At 41.7% G+C, this 24,464-nt stretch overlaps 1 protein-coding gene across 8 annotated transcripts in view; it reads right to left on the reverse strand.

The window, feature by feature from the left end:
* ANK2 (ankyrin 2) overlaps positions 1 to 24,464 on the reverse strand; it is a 380,502-nt gene that overhangs the window by 75,431 nt on the left and 280,607 nt on the right. For all 8 annotated transcript variants that reach the window (XM_087737387.1, XM_087737386.1, XM_087737390.1 and 5 more), the window contains 9 exons: positions 24,130 to 24,327; positions 22,071 to 22,169; positions 21,409 to 21,507; positions 18,637 to 18,834; positions 17,084 to 17,182; positions 16,878 to 16,976; positions 14,114 to 14,212; positions 11,895 to 11,993; positions 6,360 to 6,432 (listed from right to left, as the gene is read on the reverse strand). In XM_087737387.1, the coding sequence (XP_087593513.1) occupies positions 6,360 to 6,432; positions 11,895 to 11,993; positions 14,114 to 14,212; positions 16,878 to 16,976; positions 17,084 to 17,182; positions 18,637 to 18,834; positions 21,409 to 21,507; positions 22,071 to 22,169; positions 24,130 to 24,327 (1,063 nt within the window). The remainder of the gene's footprint in view (positions 1 to 6,359; positions 6,433 to 11,894; positions 11,994 to 14,113; positions 14,213 to 16,877; positions 16,977 to 17,083; positions 17,183 to 18,636; positions 18,835 to 21,408; positions 21,508 to 22,070; positions 22,170 to 24,129; positions 24,328 to 24,464) is intronic.

Below are 24,464 nucleotides of genomic sequence, written 5' to 3' on the forward strand. Positions count from 1 at the left end.
TTGTAAAATGTTATGTCATTCCTTCTTTGCACTAACAAATGTGTGTCTGTAGTTTGGGTCGTGCCTACACATGTTGTTGACATCATTTATTATTGCTCATCTGGTCAATTCTACTTTTTGTCAACACTGACGCAAATGAAAACCAGCAGTTTCTTTAAAACTTTTGCCAAATTTTTTGCGACCTAACCACAATCTCCTATTTTTCATTACTAAAATGTTGACAAGTGAGCCATCTTTAGCAATTCTACCCCAATAAAAATAAAATAATTTAATTTCTTTCCAATGACAATACCAGATATTAAAAAAAAAGCTATATTCTCTGTGAAAGATTTCAATGAAAAATCCAAGTAAGACTTTGTTATAACATTTTTTTCACATTCCTAGCAACAATGTCGATAAAGTTAGAGGAGAAAACTTGAGCAGCTAACCATTATATTGAGAACCTTTTGGGTTGACAACACATGAATGAAAAAAAGGCAACCAATTTTCGGATTTTCTGTTGCGTTTGCACATCTGGCACTCAAGAAAAAAAAATTTCATTTTGCTCAGGGGAAAAAAAAAAAAAGAAAATATAAGTAATCTCAACAATACCATGGAAACAAAAGCAACTTTCCAGAGAAGAATCTCCCTTCCTCTTGGATGACCTTGTTAAAATGTACCAGCAAGAAACTCTTTGCATAACAAACCTTCCAGGCCATCTAAAGCATATAAATTTCTAGGAAATGGGAGGTAGACATTGGCATATTTTCTGTGCAGGTTACCATCAGTGAAGTTTTAAGAATCAACTCTTATTCACCAGCTCTTTCTTTCTGAACACTTCTGTAAATCAACAATCTTTGGCTATGTTTTATACTACGGGTTATAAGATGCTTCATTTAGAGTGTTATTCTGAATTTACGGTGTAACGTGCAGCAACAGCAACTTATTTAAGTCTAACCAAGAGCAGTTACTGGCTGCAATTTTAACTTCCAGGTTTAATTAAGGAAAGGTATTCCTTAAGTCTTCTAACTAATTAAGCCACTACTTCAGTGGAATTATGTGCATGTCCCAGAGCAATGAGTTCTGCCCAGACTTAACTGCCCTTTTCTCACACATACACCGAGGTATCAGCGTACTGTAAGGCCACGTGTGGAGGCACTCAGGAAATTCACTGTCGTATTTTAGCACTGTTTGCTGCTGTTATAGATACTATTAAGGAATTCAGTACAGTTATCAAAGTGCAAGCTGCAGTTACCACAAATACGAAGCGATACACTTTGACAAGAGAACATTCTTGGGTACCAGAGCACGTTATCTTTTAATAACAACAACATTCACAACAATAACTAGATAGCCAGTTAGTTCCAGGCAAGCAGTTACAAAGGTAGGTAGACAGACAGGTGTGGCATTTTCTTCACAGCTCCCAACACGCCAGGCAAAGCAGCTTATCGTTATTCCATTCTACAACTGGAAGACTGAGATAATTGGAGTGACTTCCACAGAGTCATTTAGGAATCATCAACAGTGCCAGAAATAAATCCCTAAACCCTACTGGAGTATCTGTCCGTGGAGTAGTAACTTCTTGGTCCTTTGTGAGCGTATGTCTGAACCAGACTTACTAAGCAGTTTGAAAGTTCTCTTTGTCGATAGTTTCTGTACACTGGAAAAAAATTGTCTACACTGAAAACTACTTTTTTCAATAACAAAAAGGATTTTTTCTTTTTAATCAGCAATCTGATGTAATCAGGAATGGATTAGCTGTGAACTGCTTTCTGGAATCTAAGATCCCATTTTTGATGTCCTTAAGCGATGCAGTAGTTCACAGATACGCCACCTTGTCACCGACGCCCATTCGTGAAGGGACAGCAAACCCCACTCGTACACAGATGCTATTACTGTGAATATGTTTGAATGATGTAGTATCACAATTTTGAGTAAACTTTAAAACTAAAAAGGAGAAGAAGAGCAACTCTGTGAGAGGAAAAATGCAACAATCTGACACTGGGTCATCATCATATGTAGGCATTAACGCATATTTTATTTTATGAATTATTTAAGGGGACACATGATGATGCTGTTTCCATTTTTAGAAACACTTCAGGAAATTCAATGTCCTAACCACCTTCTTTTTAAGATTAGTTCATTATTTGTAATTTTTAAAAAAGAAACACAAAGCTAAAAAAAAAAAGCCAACAACATCGCCTTGTGTTTCAGCCAGGCATAGAGTTGACTCTTTAGCACTTTTAGACAAGCGTCCCTCACGAAAGAGACGCTGTTTGTTCTTTGGATATGGCGATTCCAACTCTGTTGACTATTTGCACATGATCGTTCGCTCAACATTTGCCTATCCCTTCTCTGCAATTGAAATGCCAGCGCTAATTACTGTGCGGTGTGAACTGACCTTTATGGTAGCCATCTCAGGGGCATGCTCCTCCTGATAATGGGGTCTCACCTTCTCCTTCCGCCTTTCTATTCCCTTCTGCCTGCAAAAGTAGTCTGGCCAAAAAATAACTTGTCAGAACAAACAAAGAGATTAATTTTCAGACAGATGAGTTCTCTGGGTTGGTTCGCCACATGGTGAAACGTTTGTGCTGACATAATGGAGGATGTGGGAAAGTGCGGTTAGATCTATGACAACTTCTTGCAGCAGCCAGAACTTAGTCTCAAAGAGACAGTGAAACCAGAGCTTTTGAAAATTCACTGGACTGAAAAGCAGTCCAGTGACTCCTGCTGAAAAGCAGGAGATGAGGAGGCCCGAACAGGCACAAATGAGAGCTCTCCGACAACCTGTTGTACTGGCTGGTCTTGTGTCGTCTATCCACTACGCTTACTGTACTATCTCAGATGGGAGTCACAAAAAGAAACCATTGGCAGTTTGTACAGCTCTTTTGCCACAAAAATAACGCATGGGATGAGTACAGAGGAGCAGTAACATGCTCCTCAATACAATATTAACATATGGAAGAATAAAAAGAAAGGTTCCTGCCTTTTCTAGATTTTCACTGACTCAGCCCTAACAGAAACATCTGCTTCTGCTTAACTTCACTAATTCTGTAGATGTCACTAAAATACATTTCACAAGATGCTTTGCAGTCATTGCCCTTGACTGCTGTAAGGATCCCCCAGGTGCAAATCGCTTCTTTTGTGCCAACAGCTTTAGAGGAACTAAACTTTGCAGCAATGCAAACAGCTAAGCCAGATACAATGATAAAAACGTACAGGTCTTTTTAGTACAACTCTATCCACACAAAGCATTTCTGCTGGCGTGGATACGTGTTTCAGAAACCACATCACTTAACAGCTAGGCCTCTGGGAATCCGTAGTGTAACACCCATCCTTAAGGAGAAGCACTTCGCAATCTTTTTTGCAAGATCAGGTCACCACCTTCTAAACAGTGATTGCATTACATCTGCACTGTGCACAGTGCTGAGCAAGTAACAACGGATGATCACCCTTAAATGGTCTTCATGGTAGACTATAGTATAAACAGAGAAAGTAGCAGTAACACACACGTACACATGCGTATTTCTGCGGTGTATGAATAAACTGCTTGATAAAACTGTGCTGATACATCTTTGGCCCTGATGATCACAAAGCAGGAAAGACTTATCAATGCCACAGAGGATCTGATACACGTAGGACCATGTAACAGGCTTACAGCAGATGAAGTAGGATTTTTCAATAATCGTGTTTTTGCTAGCCTATAAAGTTTCCTTTTTTCCCCTCCTTCCTTGATTCTTGCACTGAAGCTTATGAATCCAATTTCATCTAGTCTGTTATTGGCACGGGTGTTTCTCTTTCCCTGACAACGCACACCTGCTTCTGTACTTAACTCTGATACTTATAATCTAAAAACCAGTAATCTAATTTAAAAAAAAAAATCAAATGCAATTTTAAATAGAAAATATAATCTGGTTCTGTTCAAAGGAAAGATTTTTTTTTTTTTTCAGGTACAGTAAAAGGTAAAGAATTCTGAATAATAATACAATTGCTAAACATAAAAATGCAGTATGAAAATTAAAGAAGAATAAGTGGGACTCAGTCCAACCAAAATATTTTAAAATAGGCTGCACAGAGCAGGACCTTACATACCAAGCCAAGCTATTTGATAGACTATATGGTCCTTTATTTTACACTGCTAAGACTGGATGTTGCACTTGGATTTGTTTTAGGAATATGAATACTACATTAGCAACATAACAGCATACAATTATGCTATATAACTGCTTCCCAGGCAAAATGCAATATACTTGTCACCAGTGATGAACAAGCTCCACAATGGGACCTGAAACACTTATCTGCTCAAGTACTCTCCTTGTGTTCAACTTTATAATTACATAATTACAGCTGGCAGGTTTACCGTGTCACGTTCATTTATTTCAGAACATATATTGTGTCACTTTGAAGCAGCTAAGAACACAGCATTACAGAAACCTTATTGCTAGGCTCTTATAAAGACTACGCCATGCAGCAGGATCACAGAGGCACTGTCGGTATGAGTGCTCGGTACTCGGCCTTGAGCAGCAACGTGCCAGAGTACCTATGTGGTATCTGCTGGCTGTTGACAAACAGTTGGTGTCAGATGGTAACAGAAAGCAGAGAATGTTAATTCAAAGCACTGGAGAGCATTAGTCATGCTGGATGGCCACAGCACGTTCTGCCAACATATTCAAGATACAGGTAATAAAAAATCTTGGATTTTCTGGCTTCCCTTCTTCCTCCCACCTTTCAGGAAACACACGCCCAGTCACACTTCAAAAGGAATGAAAAGGAGCAGTGTTAGGCACCCAGATTAAGCAAATTCATGTTGCTTCAACACAAAAAAATAAACCAAACAATCCAAGTTAAACGAAAAGAGAAAGCTTGTAAGTCTTACTCCACGAACTGCTGCTAACAGCACCTGTGCCACTATATGCTTCACCATCACTGAAGCGTTCGTCATCAGAGTGTTTAAAGGCTGTACGATATATAAATTGGTTTGAGAAACAGGAACACCCTGTATTAATCCTGGAGAAGCAGGACATACTAGGCTTTGTGGATTTAAAGATGGTTAAATGGTAGTTCAGAAAATCGGGAGAAAATTCAACAAAGTGAACATAAGGCTATAAGCAATTTAAAGCCCATTTATCACAGTAATTACACAAGTAGTTGACTGTTTTTTAAACAGAGAAAACGTAGCAGAAATATGCCGAGAGAAATAATTTCACTGATCGTGATGCAGCAGAAAATAATTTCTTTTGAATCACACTTGTTTGCTTTCGCTTGCAGCTTTGCAAGCATTAAAAAAAAAAAATAGTAGTATCTGGAGCCTAAATGCCATATTTTCTCAAGAGTGTAACTCATTTATCAGCATAAATCCCAGTTCAAAAAGTAATACAAGCAGTTTAGGAACACAAATGTCACTAGCTTCCAGGACCATTTAGAACCACAAGTGCATTTCTGTTCTTTGTAAAAGAAAAAACCCAACCCTGTGACCTGTGTTCCTAAATCCCTAGGACTTTTTGAAATTAGTCGCTCTACAAATTATTTGCATGAAATAATAATAACCATAACATGGCATATGTAAGATACTGTAATATTAATTAACACTGTCAAGAGTAAAAAAGAACTTAGAAAATTCTTGCAAACCTGTATATTTATCAGATGCCATTGCGATTAAAATTTGTAAGATGTCACTTGTGAACTGTTAGAAAGGGATGTTTTTAAGCCATTTCCTTAATTCTGTGCTGTATAAAACCGCAGTACTTTATCAGTCCCTCCAGAAGTTCACAGAAATTTTCTTGGGACTTAACTAAGAGGTACAACATATGCCTCCTGTCTGTACATAAAACAGACTCTGAAACCAAAGTGCCAAACTTATTAGCATGCTGTTACTTTATGTCATGCCGTACGTATCCGTGATTCGTGTGTGCCAAAAGCTCCCTCAAGGGAACAGTCTCCTCACCTTCTACCTTATGCATCTTCTTACACAAATGTTTCCAGTTAGGCAGAACTCCTAGATATATGTATCTGAAATAGGTGGCATTGATCCAAAAAATTTACTGTTCAAATTTCTCTTTACGGGAGGGTCAAACCCAGCTTTGGGACAAATCTACATTTAGATTTCAAAATCTGAAGTCAGGAAATGTTCTCATTCATTGATTTGGTTCAGATAAGCTTTTTCTGAAAAAGATGTAGGGGTCCAGGATTTTTGGGTTGGGTCAACATTTGGCATCTTTTTGCAAATGCCATAATGACTACATCATTAAAAAAAGGGCATTACATAGAACTTCATTTCAAGCACTGCAAAATCAAGATGTCAAAGTACTCAAGCAGCTATCTTGAGCCTATATTACAGGTTACATAAGTGATACGGAATAGGAATTAGCAAAGTTGCTCACCTTCTTCATCTGAAACATCCAGGACCTCAGTCATTGTCTCAGGTACATTTAGCTTGTGCTTCTCTGTTACAGTCTGCAAAGACAGAATCATCAATCCTCAAATTAAACACCAAAAGAAGCAGCAAAGTTTACAGCAGGATATTTTCAACAGCAACCGCAGTGGGATCTGCTGTGACATTCTATAACATGTTTCCCCTTCCCCTAACTTTACTTTTCATCTTTACTCCAGAAACTCCTATTCTCAGTGATGCATAAAGTAACATTTATTGTGGCAGAAAAGTACACAAAATAAAGATAATGAGCTGGTCAGAGGAATAAAAGAAAATAAAGCTCTCACCAAATTTATTTATAAATGGTTCATGTAGAACAATTCAGCTCAATGTTTCCAAGATGATTTTTAAAATGAATTAGGTAATGTCTAGAGAAGAGCTTCAGAAAGTTGTATGTGGCATATGGAAATTATTAAATCGTAAAGCATTTGGAAATGAAGTTATAAATGATGTGAAATTTTTAAACTAAAAAAAGATGCGAAGGATTTACACAAATCACTTGAAACATTTCTCCCCCCCCCAAGCGACTACACTGCATATTAATGATATTCTTTTCATAAATCATGTGTATTCCCCCAAATCACATATACATCACGGGGAAAAAAAAAAGTTATTTGAAGATTCTGATACATTTTGTGCATCTAAAAGCTTAAAATATTGTGGCACAAGGCAAGTACGAACTGAGGACTGTTGGGAGGACACTGTTCAAGCATGAGAGCACAGAGTAGGAGAACACTGGAAGATTTTTTCATATGATTTTCTCTTCCTAAATGACTTCCAGGAGGAAACAGAAGATGTTCAGGGGTGCTGAATCAAGAATGGGGACATCCTTTTAGCATCAAGATATACACTGGAGGAGGAGATGAAGAGCACGAGAGAAATTGTAGGAAGTGCAAGGTGTGAAAAAGTTGCCTGCAGGAAACTCTTCAGTGTGTTACGATGCAGGAGACAAAACGCCAAGGACTTAAAAAAGAGCAGTGGTCAGCAGCATTAGTCACAACAGAAAAATAAATATTTCCCTGGCTCCACCCGGATCTGCAGCCAGTCAGCTGAACTGGGGAGCTGTGGAGGGGAGTCAACACATCGCCCTTTAAGGTATGTAGGAGCAGATGTGCCCCTTTGGCATGGAGAGGAATGTCAGGGGGCCACATGTCTTGTGAAACTCCCCCTGAGGTAGTACTTCACTCCCTATTGTGGATGCTATCTATCAAGCATAAATTAACATTAGATGCAGAAGTAGTGAAAGAGCACAGAATCTGAGGGATAATTAATGTCAGCCAAATCCCAAGTCCCTTATGCAATATGCTTTTGGGAAAATGCCCATTGATACCAAGCAGTGAAGTCAACAGCAGTTTTTGTTGCACAAAACTTAGTAGGTATTTCCCGATTCTGTTTCATACTTCTCTATTTCTAACAAACTGACAAGATATTATTATAAGATACTGCACTTCTATAAATAACAAGGTTACTAACAGTATAATTACTTTGGAAATTTGTTTTACGTTTTAGAAATATATTTAACTGTGACAGCAGTTTTCAATTCACCCTCCTGAAGACCAGGGAAAGAACAATGCCCTTTGCTTCAAACGGCCATCCCAATTAGGCCTCCTAAATTCACTCTGACCCTTGATTCAAGACAATTAATTATTTCTGTTGCAGTGTTTTTCATACCACACATTCCGTGTTGAAAATTAGGTTATATTCATCGAATGCCTCCACCAATATGCCTGGCTTTCCCCCCCTGCATTCCCGTGGCTTCCCTCAGACAGAAATGTCAGGCAGCAGCAGGGTGACAAAGCCAGTGACGACAGAGGGGGAGGATGCTATCATTCAGGTGATTTTGACCTCGTCTCTTCAACAATACAGCAGTAAGTTAACAAATACGTCGTAAATTTAAAAAAAAAATAACTGACGCTGGGCTAAAGAAATAAACCCAGGTGAAGGGGGCTGTATATTTTTCAAGTGAAGTGGAAACCACTGTATGCGAGTACCCATTTACTGGGATTGTCATTGTAATGGCCATTGCAATTGTATCTACACAAAGCATACTGCAAATTCTCTATTGCCAGTTCCCGTGTTCCCCATGTAAAATAACCGAAAAGTCAGGAAAAAAAACAAAAGCAGGAGGAGGTGACCACGTTCTGAAGAAAGGGGAAAGAAGGGGTCTGTGTAGGAGTCACAAATGCTAGTTTTTGTATGTCTGCTGTATGACCACAATTTATTGAAGAAAACTTGGTTCCCAACCGTGGCTTATGTACAAAATGCACTTGATAAGAAGAACACAGAAGTGAAAGGATGCTACAGTAGTCCAGTCCACAAGCTACAGCTATGGAGGTACATTGCCTACTGTCTTTCTATTAACTGAGATCTGCAGACCCTAGTAACGAAGGTTTATTTATCATGATATCGATTTATTCATAAATTAGGCTTTTACAGGCCCCTATATAATAACCATCTGGTCTCTGACTGAGGCTATCAGACATTATTATTTATTTACAGGGAAGTAATGACACTTTACTTCCTGATTTTCCCTTCAGTCAGAGAAAATTATTACATAATTTAACAATTGAAACAAAGTTTGGAAAACAGAATCAAGGGAGTGTGTGCGTGTGCGCGCACGTGTTTCAGAAGAACAAAAAATCTGTAATGCTATCTCTGGAACACTGAACTCATCAAGAATCATTAATTCTACAACAATTCCCAAAAGAAGTTGCAAAGTAATGTTTTTAAATGAACTTTCAATATAATACTAGATTTTTTTTAATTGATAGGCACATTAGAAATACCAAATACTCTAAACAATTAAAATCCATATCTAGCCCCATGAATGGCCCACTTTGAAAATTGCTCAATGTGTATTTCTCAAACTCCCTACTGTTAAGTGCCGCTGAGAATTCAATTAGGTACTTTAGGCTTCTGTATTTAAGACTTTCATTGTAAGGCCAGATTTTCATCTGGTGGCATAGAATATTTCAGATATGCAGGTATATAAACCTACATGTACATTCAGCGATTACTTACTCAAGAGCAGTATACTGTAAACAACCTCAAAGCTCCTCATATGTTCATCTGCCCACAGGAAGACTATGCCTGTTTGCATAAATACCCCAAAATTTAACTGCACAGCAAACCTTTGAAAGTCTAGCTTATTCTGATTTATTTCCTGTTCACCTCTGATCTGTGAGTAAAAATAAGTGCATTTTATTCTCTCTATTGCTTTGTATTCATGTGGCTCCACTAATAATAACACTAATGCAAGTAAAAGGAAAATTTGTTCAAAGTTAGAGCAAAGGCTTTGGCACGGGAGATCTTTTCCTCATCTCAAACGCCAGTGACTTGAATATCAATAAAGCATCGGCCTGTCTAACATCCTCCATGCATCACTCAGCTACAACCTTAGAGAACGAAGTAGCTATGGTGACAAGCACTTTTTTTTCAATGCTAAATGCTGTGTTCTGGTTTGGCAACATCAACCTCACCATCTGGAGAACTTTATTGCAGGGAGTGCCTGTGAGTGCCTGTTATTTATCCCTCCTTTTTAGGACTTGTTCTAAATTACGTTTAATCAACGTTCCCCACCATGAACACCACCACCAGAGGTTTATATTCTACATAACCCTAAGGTACAAGATTCAGACAAATTCACAGCTGAAAACTCTGCTCAGTTCATCGAGGGTTCCCACCTGACTTTTAAAAGCAGTGCTTTGTACACAGACACAGTCCAAGATTTCAGATTTCTCTTACATGCAAGCATTAGAGGTCAACTATGCAAGTAAGGTTCAGTATTTGATTCAGTCCTAAACCCCAAGCATCTGGTATCTGGTAGAAAAATCCATGACCCTCAAAGTTTAAAGAAACATTTATCCAAAGTAAATAACTCACAGGTGTCTTTTCAAAGTGTAATCCCTACTATTACAAAGCATCTAATACTGACACATGACAAGGTACAAGGCTTCACAGTGCAACACAACGGACGATAGAAATGAAGTTACAACCTGTAGCAGGCATAAATGGAAAGAGTGTGCCAGGACACAGCACAGAGAACAACAAAGGTGTCATTTGAGGCTAAAAAATATCCTTTTGAAAAGAGCTAACGTTTCTCGAAAAATTTTACCTATTTTATTTTTCTAAATCTCTTAACAGATACATATGTGTTTATGCACGTAGATGTGTGATGTGCTATACGATTAAACAAGAACACGAAATAAATAACAACAAAACCATACAGTCTTTATTAAGAGACTTCTGGAATTATGCTGGAATTCCTTGTCCAAACCTGACTCATTCTGATCTTTGCAGGTCATTAATAAATTATGGCTCACTCTATTTGTAACCTTATGCCATGTTACTTTTATTCCATCTTCCTTGGTTAGTATCAGTGGGACTTGCTGTCAGCATGCAATAAAATCAAAATTATTTTCCCATTTCTTTACAAAAGACTTTTGATTTCTTCCCCTTCTCTAATCCTCTCCTTGATTGAGTAGGGGCATCTTTTAAATAATCTGTGGATTTTTACGGCTTGGAGCTCCTAAATGACATCTGGATCTGATAGGTTTTCTAGACTGCTAATCTTTCTTGCATTTAAAAAAAAAAAAAGCATGACTTTACAACAGTGTTTCAAGATAAAATGTATTAATGGAAATTTAAATTAAAATTAATTTCTTAAATGATGCACTACTTCTAATGTGCTCCCTTCCTACCTGCTAAAACATTTGTAGATGGGAGGTGAAAGTCTGAGAAGAGAAAACCTTCCCCTCCCAGAGTGTCAGAATATATGAGTTTTTCCTGGCTTAAAGCAACAGTACCACCTTGCTGATGTTCAGCACAGCCTATTCACAAACCCTGAAGTCAAAATACAGACTACCAAGAGCGTGGAGGACTGAGCACGTAAGGAAAGATTCTTTCACATTTTGGAAAAACGGGATCTATTTGAACTGAAAGTGACTTGAGTAAAAAGATGATTGATGTGATTCAGAGCCATCTAGCGAGCAACATTAAGCTTGGCACCAGTCCACGGCTGGTACGGTCCAAATGCTCAGAAGCTTGCTGTGGCGTGCTGCAACGGTTGAGCCTCAGCAAGTGTCAAAAGTGTGGAAACGTAAGGACAGACTGAAAAGGAGAGGCGAAAAGAGAAATGGAGAAACAGGACAGGATCTAAACAACAATGCACAAACTTCTGGAAAGTTTGGGTTTGCAGCTCAGACCCCTATCTAGAAAAAAGTTTTACCCTGCTTTTGAATAGTTGTTTTCCATCTGTATGCACATAGATTTTGTTACCTAGCTCAGGGAAGCCTGTTGTGTTGCACACACTTCCACACGCTTAAAAGATATACTGAAAGCATTGTAGCACTTTTGCAAAAATGCAACAGAAAGGGGGGGCTAAAACCAGAAAATAAAAAAACAGAACAAGGAGAGTCTGAGGGAAGAAGAGAGAGACAACATTCTGAATAAAGAAGAGAGACATTTTAATGCATCTGCAACTCACAGTTGTGGTGGTGGTAATCTCCTCCGTTACAACCTTCAGCGTATCGACCACTGAGATATATCCCAGGCGCCTTGCAATAGCTAAGGCAGTGTTACCATTCTGAAGAGAAAAGAGAGAAGGGGAGAGAGCGAGCGCAATGAGAGGGAGGATTGTGATGTGAACCAATGAGATCACTCTCAACACGGCATGAGCCAGCATTTCCATCCAAAACAAGGCGCAGCCTAGGAAAATCACGGTTTTTTTACCATTACATCTGACTCTGTCTTCGTAACTTCTTTAAGACTATAGCCCTGATTACCATGGTAACACAACACACTTACAACTGCCTGCTATTCTAAATAAAAAAGTGCTGTACGGTTTAACCCTTCAGTGCTCAAATTTCACTATACAGAATGTGTCTTGTCTGCAGAAGTTCATGTTTTATTTTGCATAAATGGCTCTACATCAGAAATACTCTTCTTAAAAAAGTATTTTAAAATGTTACAGTTTCACTTCCAGTTGAAACTGTTAAATCTTTATCAGGTACAATTCCCTCTTTGGGGAATACATTGTCCACATATACTTCTATTACCCCTTACAGCAAAAATGTACGTCCAATAAAAGTACACAAAAGCTAATGATTTAACAACCCCCAAACCAACCTATATAGGGCTCAGAGGTGGGGAATTAATTTCCGTTTGAATAAATTGATTTGCAGTTTAAATGCCCATGATATGTAGATGTGCCATTCATCCAATGGACATTAAAATGACAATTTAGTAAGTGTTTAGGCCTATTTATCTCCATTTCACCACTTGGAACACGGGCAGTCCACAGTCCCCATGTCACTCAACTTGGGGAGGGGAGAAGGGGACGTGTTCCGTGACGCTTTGCAAAGAGCTCTGCACAGAATTGTTTTACGTTATTTTGCACTGAACCAAAGAACACTGTGCTGGCCTACTGGGGGAATCACGGAAAGCCACTGTACCGCTCTTTGCACTGAAACGATTTCTCATGACACCACTGCACTGCGTGCATGATAGCAACCTGAGGGCTTCTCTCTACTTCAGTATTGGCTTTCGTTATCTGTAATTTAAGTTCTTCTGTATGAGTCTAGCTCAGCAACCCTGAAGCAACACAGCGTTCGTGGATTAGCAGCACAAAATGATTACCATCTTCATGGCACAAATAATTTGACCACTACCGTCACTTGCACATTAACTGCTCATATCCCACCCCCATATCCCCCTGCCAGATGTCTCGGGTTGAAATTCTCTCTTATCTCAAGCTAGAGGTTGCTAGGTGTGGACAAGAACAGATCTAGCACCTGAGAAAGCACACAAACTGTGCAGTAAAGACACATCCTTGGGACCCTGCTTGGATTTGGGTTAGGTTTGGCCATGACAGCCCCAACATGAGGAACAAAAGCAAGTAGAGACACCTCCGGCTGAACATGCCCAAGAGCACCTACAGCCCCAGAAGCTGACTACAATGGTCTCTTGCTTGATGATCTGGTGCATAAACTGCTATTTTGGGTAACTTTACAGAAGATTACTCAGTGTGATCGTTCCAGGACCAAACAGTGCTGATTTAAGCCTGCACAATACATGCACATAGAAACTGGATCCACTCTGGGGAACAACACGAGTTTTGGACATTCTGGCTGCATTTTAAAGATTACCCAATTAGAGGTGACTAATAACAACATCAACATAAAATAGGACAGTCGCATTCCTGGCTGACTGTGGAGAAGGAGCTGTGCCAGAGGTTATTGACGGTCTTTGAGGAGGCATTAACATCAGTGAACTCAGTAAGAACCTGAAACAGATGCAGTGGAGAGAGGGACAGAAATTTGGGTCTAAATCTTCAAAAAAGCCCAGGTTCTGATTTCCCCTGAATTTTTATGGAAAAATCCTTATCGAGAGATCAATTTACAGACGGAAGTGTTGAGGCAGAGGGCACCTGAACAAGCACAGCACAGCTAGCTGTGGCCAGCCTGACCCTGCAGCTCAGAAATCAGTTTCCCCACCTCACGTTTAGCTTAGCGCACAGTGAGTTAGATCTGATCTGAACTACCTTGAGAGGATAAGGAAAAGAAGAGGAAGTTACATTTACACATCTGACAAACAGCTGTATGAGGAATATTTCCACCAAAACAACGGCTTGCTCTCAAGCCCTAAGAAAGGAAAGAAAAGAACAGCCCAGGGAAGAAAGTTCCCACTGGCACTTCACGGACTTACAGTGGTGGTGGCGTTGGGCTTGGCCCCATGCTGGAGAAGAACGTTAATGATGTGAGTGTGGCCTTGTTGAGCAGCTTGGTGAAGAGGGGTGTAGCCATTCTGTTGTCCACGGTGGTTACGATAAAAGCAAACAAACAAAGAACAACGACCACCAGTAATTAGATTAGACACTTCATTTTGCTTCTTTCTGCTCCTTTTGAGATATTTCAAAAAAGAATTATGCCACCAATTGACCCAAAGATAATAAATCTTCAGTAATAATAATACTCCTTCCCCAGATTCATGAAAAGATACAGGAAGATAATATTTTTATTCACAAATCATCTTTCATCTCATAATATAAGCAATCTCTGGCAAGACAGATAATTCCTCATCTCCTAAATCAGAGGGAGGAACAATGAGGAACAGTAAAGTGGCATGCTAAGGACATAGAATCATAGCAGAGGCAGAGAACATTTTTCTTCCTCTCACATCTTAGTTTTCTACAGAAGCCCCAAGATTTGCCTTTAAACTATTTGAGCCGATTTCAAAAATATACAATTTTTAACAGCAGTGATTTCAGACTATTTGCTTTCAAAAAGGCTAACAACTTACACCTGTTACAAATGTCAATCCATTTTAGCTTCACTTTGCCTTCAAAAGGCTTGACCAAGCTGCAATTACACTTAAAAAAACATGTACACAATGTCTGTATTAATAAACATGCTTAACTCCATATACTTACCTGCTCCAGTGATTCATTCTAATGTTACACAATAGATAAATATAATCAAAGTGTACTTCAGCTAGTTGATCTGAGGTGGTATTGTGTAAGTCCAGTCAGGCAATTCATTTACAAAATGATTTGCGATTAGGTTTGAAAGGAAGCAGAGAATAAACTGGAAGAAAACACCAAGTTGATCTCACTGTACACTTATGTAAAGCCTGGGGGCAGGCTCTGAAAGACACGCTCTGAGAGTTATCTCTTTTGCAAACGAATAGATGCAAGTAACGCTTTGTACTACTAAATAAATAGTGATAGTTCAGAACTGTTACACTTCTTACATTTACAGTATGCGTGCATGGACTACTAAGAAATCAAAGGAGGATTTTACTCTAGGTTGTAGTACAAAGTAAATTCGCCATCTTTACTTAAATATTAGTGCAGTCCTTCAAGAACAGAATTCAGCCATATTATTTTTCACTGGAGATGGCACATAGCATCATGCAGGCTTTCTCTAGTTAAAGGCCAAGCTGCAATAGAGATTACTTATTCTTTATCATGCCTATCCTGAATCCAGCCAGGGTGGATTTGCTCCTTAAACTGAGTCCACAGTACCAGCTGACAGATGGCCAGTATTTTTATTGGTCCCTAGGTGTGAGCTTTTGGAGAACCATTGCCCCATTCTCTCACACAAACTTGCTGACTTTAATGAAATTATTCTAAGTAAGTGAAATACCTGGGGAAATGGCGTCAGAATCTGGCCCAGTGGCCCCCTGGACATAGAGTGAGACCTAATACTAAAGACGCAAATATGTCTGTCCCTTTATTTAGCCTCCAAATACCTCAGCTGAGTGTCTTGGCAGCTATCATTTGGATCCTGCTAGTGTCTGCTTTATTAATTCTTATCAGCTGTTTTTCTAGTAGCATTGCCTGTTCTTTTGGAATCCTTGTTTGTTGCCCATTGATTTTGGGTGATCTCACGAGGGATGGGCCAGCATCTTTTATTTATTTACTTTGCTGTTTCTCACCACATTGAGCTGTGACCACTGTGATGAAATAGTGCCTCGCTGAGAAATGAATCCATCCTAGAGGTTGCTATGCAGGAGCTAGCCAGAGGGACCAGCAGACTACAAGCCTGGGATTTTGATCGGATCTTACAAATACTAAGTATGTCACTAGAAACATCAATGGACTTCTTCATGTTGATTCCAAGACATCCAATCTGAAGCTGGTAGCTAGCTGTTGCCCAAAGCCAGCTCTAACTAAGCTGAAGCCCCGCAGCTCCTGAGTTAGCCTTCTCTTTCTGATAAGGCTGAGGCGACGATATGCGGAATGCAACATACTGTTGCTGTCACCAGAACCTCTCTGTGTATACTCGGGAGATACACAATTCTTGCTACAAAATGCATGACATTCAGCAGTTCTGCCCACCAGTTTATACTAGAACAAACTGCTGAAGTCAGTGGATTTCGTTCAGACTTTGGCTTTAGGTAGTCAGCTCCATTTCAGTATAAGTGGACAGTAACAGTGTACCCAGATTCCCCTCAAAAATACCCCCAAACCTGTCTTCAGTAAACTGCATTCCCTCACCACAGCTGCTTCCTCTCCCAAAGTCATACCACCCACGCTTTGATCAGCAGTAATTCTTCCCACTCCTCTCCCAGCAGACTGGAGAGAACCTGGCATCACCCTCCAAGTGTCTGAATTGTAACTTACTGGTTTGGCAGCACACCGGTATTACACTGATGTAAACCATGTGTAAATGAGATCAGAAACAAGTTCGCATTTGTTAGTTTGCAAGTAAAAAGAAAAAAAAAACCCAATGACATTGATTCTCTATCTCCTTCTTTCATACCCCTAAAGAGTTATCTGACTTTTCTTTTGTGGACGCTACACAATGAGATGTAGCAGAGAGAAGGCATTCCACTACAGCCACAAATCACCATATGTTGACACCTACCACGCAATAAAAAAAAAAAAGCCACCTGTGGTATGTATTCGTAGTGGTTGGTTACCAGCTTCATCATAAAGAGCAAAAGCAAGCAATGAAAAATTCTTTACCTTTGTTTTAGCATTGACATTTGCTCCCTGCTTGAGAAGAAAATTCACCATTTTGATGTTTCCATAGTGACACGCCACAATTAAAGGTGTATAACCAAGCTACAATAAGAAAACAAAGAAGTAAAACTGCAAGCTCAGTGGAACATTCCTTTTACAAAGGTAGCATCCTTTGGCACACTGGAGACAGTAGCCACTCCATGATTTACCTTTGTCTGAGCGTCTTGGTTTGCACCGTGTTTTGTGAGTATTTCAGCTACGTTCACTTTATCCTCTTGAGCTGCAAGGTGTAAGGATGTCAGTCCGGTCTGGAGGTGGAATATACAAAATAAATAAATAAAGATAAAAATAAGAATAAAACCTACTTTACAAGAGGAAAGAAATTTAGACTTTCCTACTTTCTCATCTTTAAAACATTAAGAGATCCTAACTAAAGCTTCTAAGTATGGGTGTTTTTTTAAAATAAAATAGAGTTGATGTTTCTCCTGTTCTGGCTGACAAATGGCTCCAAAGCAATTACATCACCATAACCACAGAGTAAAACTTTCAGGCCTCAATGACCACGCTCGGATTTTATACAATAATGTCACTTGGGAAGCTGAGGAGCCCATTAATAAATTCAGGAAGCACATTCACCGCGCTTCCCACTCCTCAGACAGGAAGGGGAACCTTGACAACTGCAGGCGCGAGTCAGAATGAAGAAAATAACTCCAGAAATAGATCCCATTCAAAGATGCCAAGGAAATGGATGCAGCCTTTAACGAAAAGCACACAGTACTTGCCAGTGAACAAGGCAGGGAACAAATTTTGTAAGAGAAACGAAAATCGCTTCGTTTCTCATTGATTAGGTAGCACAATACATTAATGCCAGACAATGAGAGACTTGAGCCTTCTATTTTGACTTATATGAACAAAAGCTGCAGGCTTTTGACCTTAGGTAAATATGACTTACATATATGCCTGGATAAATCTGGTGACCTATGAAAATCTACAGTAATGAATTTTTTTTAAGGAACTTGTTTTCTATGAAAAAGCTGTTATGTACAATCATAAAAAAAAAAAAAAATTGGACATGTCCTCTATAGGATTTTTCTCACTTGCTATTCCGCTAATAATGTTGTTTTGTTATTTGCCAGACACTGCCAATTTCTTCCACTTGGAAAGAAGGCTGAAGGGCAAATACGTGAGGAAAAGCGCCTTTGCCGGCAAGAGCACTGAACAATTTTAGACTGTAGCTTTCAGGTTTCTGATACATGTTGTTAAATCTACCCATGGACCCACAAACTCCCAAGTTTTACATTCCTCTTCCTTTGCACTTAATGTAAAACTTCAGGAGCACATGCAAAACACCTGAGAGATGGCAAGGTTGCAGCACAACAGAAATACTGCAGTCCTGCCTTCCTGAATGCTCAGAAACAATTTTCTCTTGGTCTGCCTTTCCTCCCGTAATGTCCCTCCCAGAGCCAGGTGTTACATCGCTTTCCTCTGGTCACGGGAAACAGCTGCAGCTCCTCCTGCGCATTACCCAGTACAGCTATTAATTACATGATATAAGTTAAACGGTCAACCCATCTGCCAGTCCTAGACATCCTCTTCTTGCTTTTACTGTTCACCCACTTGTTGTCACTTCTGCAGACTCATAAATATGTATATAAGGAAGTGAAGCCGAGAATTCCTGACAATGTGACATCATTCCTACACTGCACTTTGCATCTTCCTGGATACTCCCACCCACAGTACTTTGTCTCCGGTTATGAGTTACCTTTGTTGCCACATGGATATTGGATCCTTTCTCCAAAAGCAAGGTCACCATGTCAGCGTGACCTTCTTGGGAGGCCAGATGAAGCGGGGTGACTCCCTGCTTGGTCAAAATGTTGGTCTCGGCCCCATAGTTCAACAGAGTGGTAGCTATCTGCATCTGATTTTTCTTGGCAGCAATATGCAGAGGGGTGTATCCATTCTAACACCAGTCAGGAAACAAAATGAGAATAAAGTTAACACAACAGCCATGTAAGCCTTAGAAGTCAGACACCGTAAAACAGTATCGTTTTATGTTACCTCTTATTACTAGACATGAGAGTTCATTAAATTTTCAAGGCCAGACTTGTCCCACACGGCCCTGCTGTTGTGTTGCTTTGTCCGTCTGTTATTTTCACCATCTAAGCTAGAACAAAGCCAGCCCTTGCTAGGGTGGGCAGGACTGTTCAGCTGATACCTTCAAATTATCCCCAGTTTGACACCTACATTTTGAATAACCCGTGTTGTAAATATTCACTTTTGACTGATGAGTGACATTCTCTGTGATGAGTGCACACTCTTCATCGGATTATGCTTTTTCAGAGCGTGTGGGTAGAGGTGTGTTTGCATATGGAATTTTGAGATGTGTCAGTCACGGCACTGGAAACAGCAATAGGGAGGAATGTTTTTCTGATCAAATTAACCATTTAAGCAAAGCAGAATGGCATTGATGGTACTTGCTGGCAATAAGACAACTTCCCACCTTTAATTGCTTTACAACACACTGTGGGGGAAAATTCTGGGTTACAGCAGACAGTCCCTCAAGAGGTGTTCGGTTGCTTGGTCTGTGGGGTTTTTTTTTTTTTAAAGGGAGCTTTACCAAGCTATGTACAAAGAGTAGCTTTTGCTGCTCTCCACCCACTACAATGGAAACAACAGCTCTGATACAATCACTTAACAGACGGGCTACTTATTTTGGCAGCAAGTACAACAGCAGCCTCACATGGGGCAGAATGCTCTGACATGGAGCAGATCACCCTGAGTGCCGTCACGCAGCGCGTACAGGACAACCAGGGGATCAGGCCCAGTCAGCATGGGTTCATGAAAGGCAGGTCCTGCTTGCCCAACCTGATCTCCTCTATGGCAAGGTGAGAGCGGATGAGGGGAAGGCTGTGGATGTCGTCTACCTGGACTTCAGTAAAGCCTTTGACACCACTTCCCACAGCATTCTCCTGGAGAAACTGGCTGCTCATGGCTTGGACGGGCGTACTCTTTGCTGGATAAAAAACTGGCTGGATGGTGGGGCCCAAAGAGTGGTGGTGAATGGAGTTAAACCCAGTTGGTGGCCTGTCACCAGTGGCGTTCCCCAGGGCTCAGTATGGGGGCCAGTCCTGTTTAGTATCTCTATCAACGATCTGGACGAGGGCATTGAGCGCACCCTCAGTCAGTTTGCAGATGACACCAAGTTGGGCAGGAGCGCTGATCTGCTGGAGGGCGGGAAGGCTCTGCAAAGGGCCCTGGCCAGGCCGGGTCGATGGGCCCAAGCCAACTGGGTGAGGGTCAACAAGGCTCAGGGCCGGGTCCTGCCCCTGGGGCACAACCACCCCCGGCAGCGCCACAGGCCTGGGGAGGAGCGGCTGGGAGCCGCCCGGTGGGAAAGGGCCTGGGGTGGTGGTCGGCAGCCGGCTGAATGTAAGCCAGGTGGCCAAGGCGGCCAGCGGCACCCGGGCTTGTCTCGGGGACAGCGTGGCCAGCGGGAGCGGGGCAGGGAGTGGCCCCTGCGCTGGGCACTGGTGAGGCCGCCCCTCGAATCCCGTGTTCAGCGCTGGGCCCCTCGCCCCAAGAAGGCCATGGAGGGGCTGGAGCGTGGCCAGAACAGGGCAGCGAGGCTGCGGAAGGGTCTGGAGCACGGGGCTGGTGCGGGGCGGCTGAGGGAGCTGGGGGTGCTCAGCCTGGAGCAGAGGAGGCTGAGGGGAGCCCTCATCGCCAGGGCAGGTTTAGGTTGGAAATTAGGAAAAATTTCTTCACCGAAAGGTTAGTCAGGCATTGGAAGAGGCTGCCCAGGGCAGGGGCTGAGTCCCCATCCCTGGAGGTATTTAAAAGCTGGGGAAATGTGGTGCTGAGGGACATGGTTTAGTGGCAGGCTGGGCAGTGCTAGGTTAACGGTTGGACTTGCTGATCTCAAAGGTCTTTTCCAACCTAAAGGATTCTATGATTCTATTGTATAATTCTATGACATCAGCACCAATTCGCTCATTATTTCCCCCTTTTAGTAGCCTTTGCCTAACACAGTGATATCATGACGCTGTTCCTAACCCCAGAGTGAATTCTCCGTATGCGTGGTCAGAATATACACGTTGTTTGTAATATTACACAACACTAAAGTGACTTCCAGCTATGACTAAAGCTCACAAACGTAAAAATGGGCTGAGAGAGACACATACATGTATACATATGTATTTCTTCTTTTTCAGTGGAGGTCTGAGAGCCATACACTAACTTAGGTAGGGGCTCACCCAGCTTCCCGCTCTATGAACCTCACGCGACTCAGTCAGCCACACTGTGACCACCTCCACGGCCCCCACAACCCCTGCGGGCACCCTGTTCCAGCCTCTGACCGCCCAACACCCTGGGGATTATTTTATTTCTTTATACCGAGCCGACTTTCCCCACACCGCAACCCCTCTCAGCTGCCCTGAGGCGCCGCCCGCCCAGCACGGCAGCCGGGGTGGAAAAGGCGGGAAGCCGGGCCGCCCCCCCCGCAGGGCTTCCTCTCAGGCAGGCGGTGGGAGCTCACCTTGGCGGTCGAGTGGGGCGAAGCACCCTTCTCCAGCAGCAGCAAGGCCACCTTCTGGTTGTCGTAATGGGCTGCCACATGGAGGGGAGTGAGGCCGTTCTGTAAGGGTGGTTATGGCGTTAGGCTGCAGTTGCAGGGGAAGGAGGCCGCGTTACCGAGCCGTTAATGCGTGAGGGGACCGGGGCCATGCGGGGCGAGGGGGAGTGAGGGGCGGAGGGCATGGCCGCCGCGGGCAGCCGGCCATTAGTGATGGAAAAGCGGTGGGGAAGGGTGAATCTGCAGCTGCTTGCCTGGTTTCTGTCTCCCCAGAGCCCACGCTAAGCGATTCCCACAGCATAGGGGGAAACCGGGCCTCGCCCCTGCATTTATCCATCAGGATCTTCACAGTTTGGGCAGCTTAATGGAACCGGCGCTTCCTGAGCCACAGAAATGTATCTGCCCTCAGAGCTGCACGCAGGGCAGTTTGGGGACCCAAACCCGGCACACTCGGTAGCGTGGTTTCCACGTAACCATCACCCTTGGGGGAACGTGACCCTAACGAAGCCAAAGCCACCATGCGAAAGCAGCCGCAGCCTTCTTTCATGTGCATGTTTCACGCAGTTCTTTCCTAAGGACGAATGCAAAATGCTTCTGACTTTTTTTTTTTTCTTTCTCATCAGTACCTTGCCAGCTGAATCGGGAGAGGCACGACGCTGCAGCAGCAGTTTTGCCACTTCCAGGCTCCCGTATTTGGCCGCCACATGCAAAGGTGTGAATCCCTTCTGAAAAATTCCAGGAGATAAAAAGCAGATGTTTGCATTAAAGGTCATGCTGACAGCTCTCTTAAGAACTGTGTCTTCTTCAACCTATAGTCTAGCTGGCAGAGTCAATAGCCGTACCTAGAACGAGCATCTTCTCTTGAAAGCACTTTGAGAAGCATGAAATACAAGACAATACTTTCCCTTTTATTATTCTTCCCTACGTACGTGCTGTCAGGCTGGCAGACATTTTATCTGATACAGACTCTGCTAGCAACATACACTGTGTGTGTGGGCAATAAAGGCACTTGTTCAAATTTCTACTCCAAACCAGCTGCACTTTTTAGTTTCATGATGACAGCTTTAGAAATATTTCCTGTATCAATTGTTGCCAGTAACAATGAAACGCCAACTAAATTCAGTGAGAAAAGCTCCAAACTTCTTATTCCTCCTTTAGAGTTTGTTGAAGAATGATTTATATTTGGACTCATGTATCTATACAGTCACCAAGTTCTGCTGCAGCCTCTGAACTGCAGCTAAAAAAAGTCATGCCTGACTCAACAGCAGTGCTTTTGGAAACGCATTGTGGCTAGACTAAAAACCTTGTCTTCTAAAAAGAATCCTTTTCGATTTGTTTTAACAATGCTTGTCAGTACAGCACAGGCGTAAGGTCGATGTCAAACTAACATGCTCTTTGCCTGTTCTTTTCATTTAAAAAAGCATGTTGATAAGGAAGACTCATGGACGCAAGACGGTAGGTGGCAGACTGCACCGCTGCCCTGACAGTAATTCCAGGGCGCTACAATGACCTATTTGCCTGCCGCATAAGCGATGTGTAATGTTTATCGTCATTATCATCTTGTTCCATTAATCCCACCTCAAAAAGAGTTTACATCAGGGAATCTCGAACATTTCCAGTTCATGAATCACAGGTTTGTAGAGAGATTATCTAGAGGACTACATCTTCTTCTGTTCATAATTCTAGAATGTTCCTGCAGCACTAAAGCAACTGCCATAAAGCAATATGTGAAATTAGGAAAGTATTTAGTGTATTTTTAGCCACGTTAATGTGATTTAACAGCTGGATAAAAGGAGAACAGCAAGCATTCCCAGTAATCCGTGGATCATAATTTGAAAATTGCTGGTTTAGTCTTCTAAACCCTAGAAGACACCCTGTTGTTCAAAAATATGTTTTAAGCTCCAGCTATAAAATCAGGGTACTTTTTCAAGACCTAAAACAATAGAGAGAGTTAAGTGATTCTCACTTAATCACACACAATAAATTTGGAAAAGGTATCTTGGCACATAATTCTACTCTGTTTCAGCTATCTGTTTTCTTACGTGTTCAGCACTCTGTTTGGAATCTATTGGTAAACATTTTTGGCTAACAAAGCAATAATGGTTCTGCAGACTATTACCCAGACAAAATGGCCTGTTGTGTCATATGACACCTCATTTACAGAACCATGGAAAATAGATTCAGCATGAGATGCAGCTGGACAGATGCTAACTTGCATGTTTGAGGACCATTCCTTTCAGCTAGCGCAGACCAGAATTGTTTTACTCTTCAAATAAACAAGGTACTGAAGAATAAGCAGGCCTGTTTATAAAAACAGTGTCGTCGCCGTCATCCCCTTTTCTGTTTTGAAAATTTTGGCCAAAAAGCCCCTACCCATGACACAATGGGAAAGAGAGAAAAAAAGACTTTGTGTAGATTTTAAACCTGTTGGGACCGTGTATTTATCATGATCTGCATTTGGCTCCAGTGGGAACCAAACTCCCAACTTTAGATGACAGCAGAAAACGTCAAAATCTGACTAACTTCTGATACGTCACTTCAGTCTATCAGATGGCTGTTGATTAAGTAAGAATACAACAAAAGACCCAAATGAGTTCAAGTTCTCAGCGTGAAAGTACGTTCCTCGTGGAACGGGTGTGCGCTGTCTGCGCTACTGGAATACAGACGTCAAGCATTTTGTCTTACTTTGGTGGACATGGAGTGCGAGGCACCTGCCTCTAGGAGAACGGACGCGACGTCAACTTGTCCCTCTCTGGCAGAGATGTGCAGTGGAGTGTACCCATTAGTTGTTGCGGCATCAGGGTGGGCCATGTGCTGCAGCAGAAGTTGGACGATCTCCGTTTTACCCAAGCGAGAAGCAATGTGCAGTGGAGTCTGTTCTTCCTACAACTCAAATCGAGTAGGTAATTAGCGCAGGTAGAACCACCCCGAACACAACATTCTGGCTGATCCCAATCGATCTATCTATGCGTGTGTCTTGCAAAAAATCATAGGAAGTAATAGTACAAAAAAAGGCAGTA

The sequence above is a fragment of the Nipponia nippon genome, unplaced genomic scaffold (genome assembly GCF_047370975.1).
Source record: "Nipponia nippon isolate SJK-2023a ecotype South Korea unplaced genomic scaffold, ASM4737097v1 scaffold_6, whole genome shotgun sequence".
Taxonomy (NCBI): Eukaryota; Metazoa; Chordata; class Aves; order Pelecaniformes; family Threskiornithidae; genus Nipponia; species Nipponia nippon.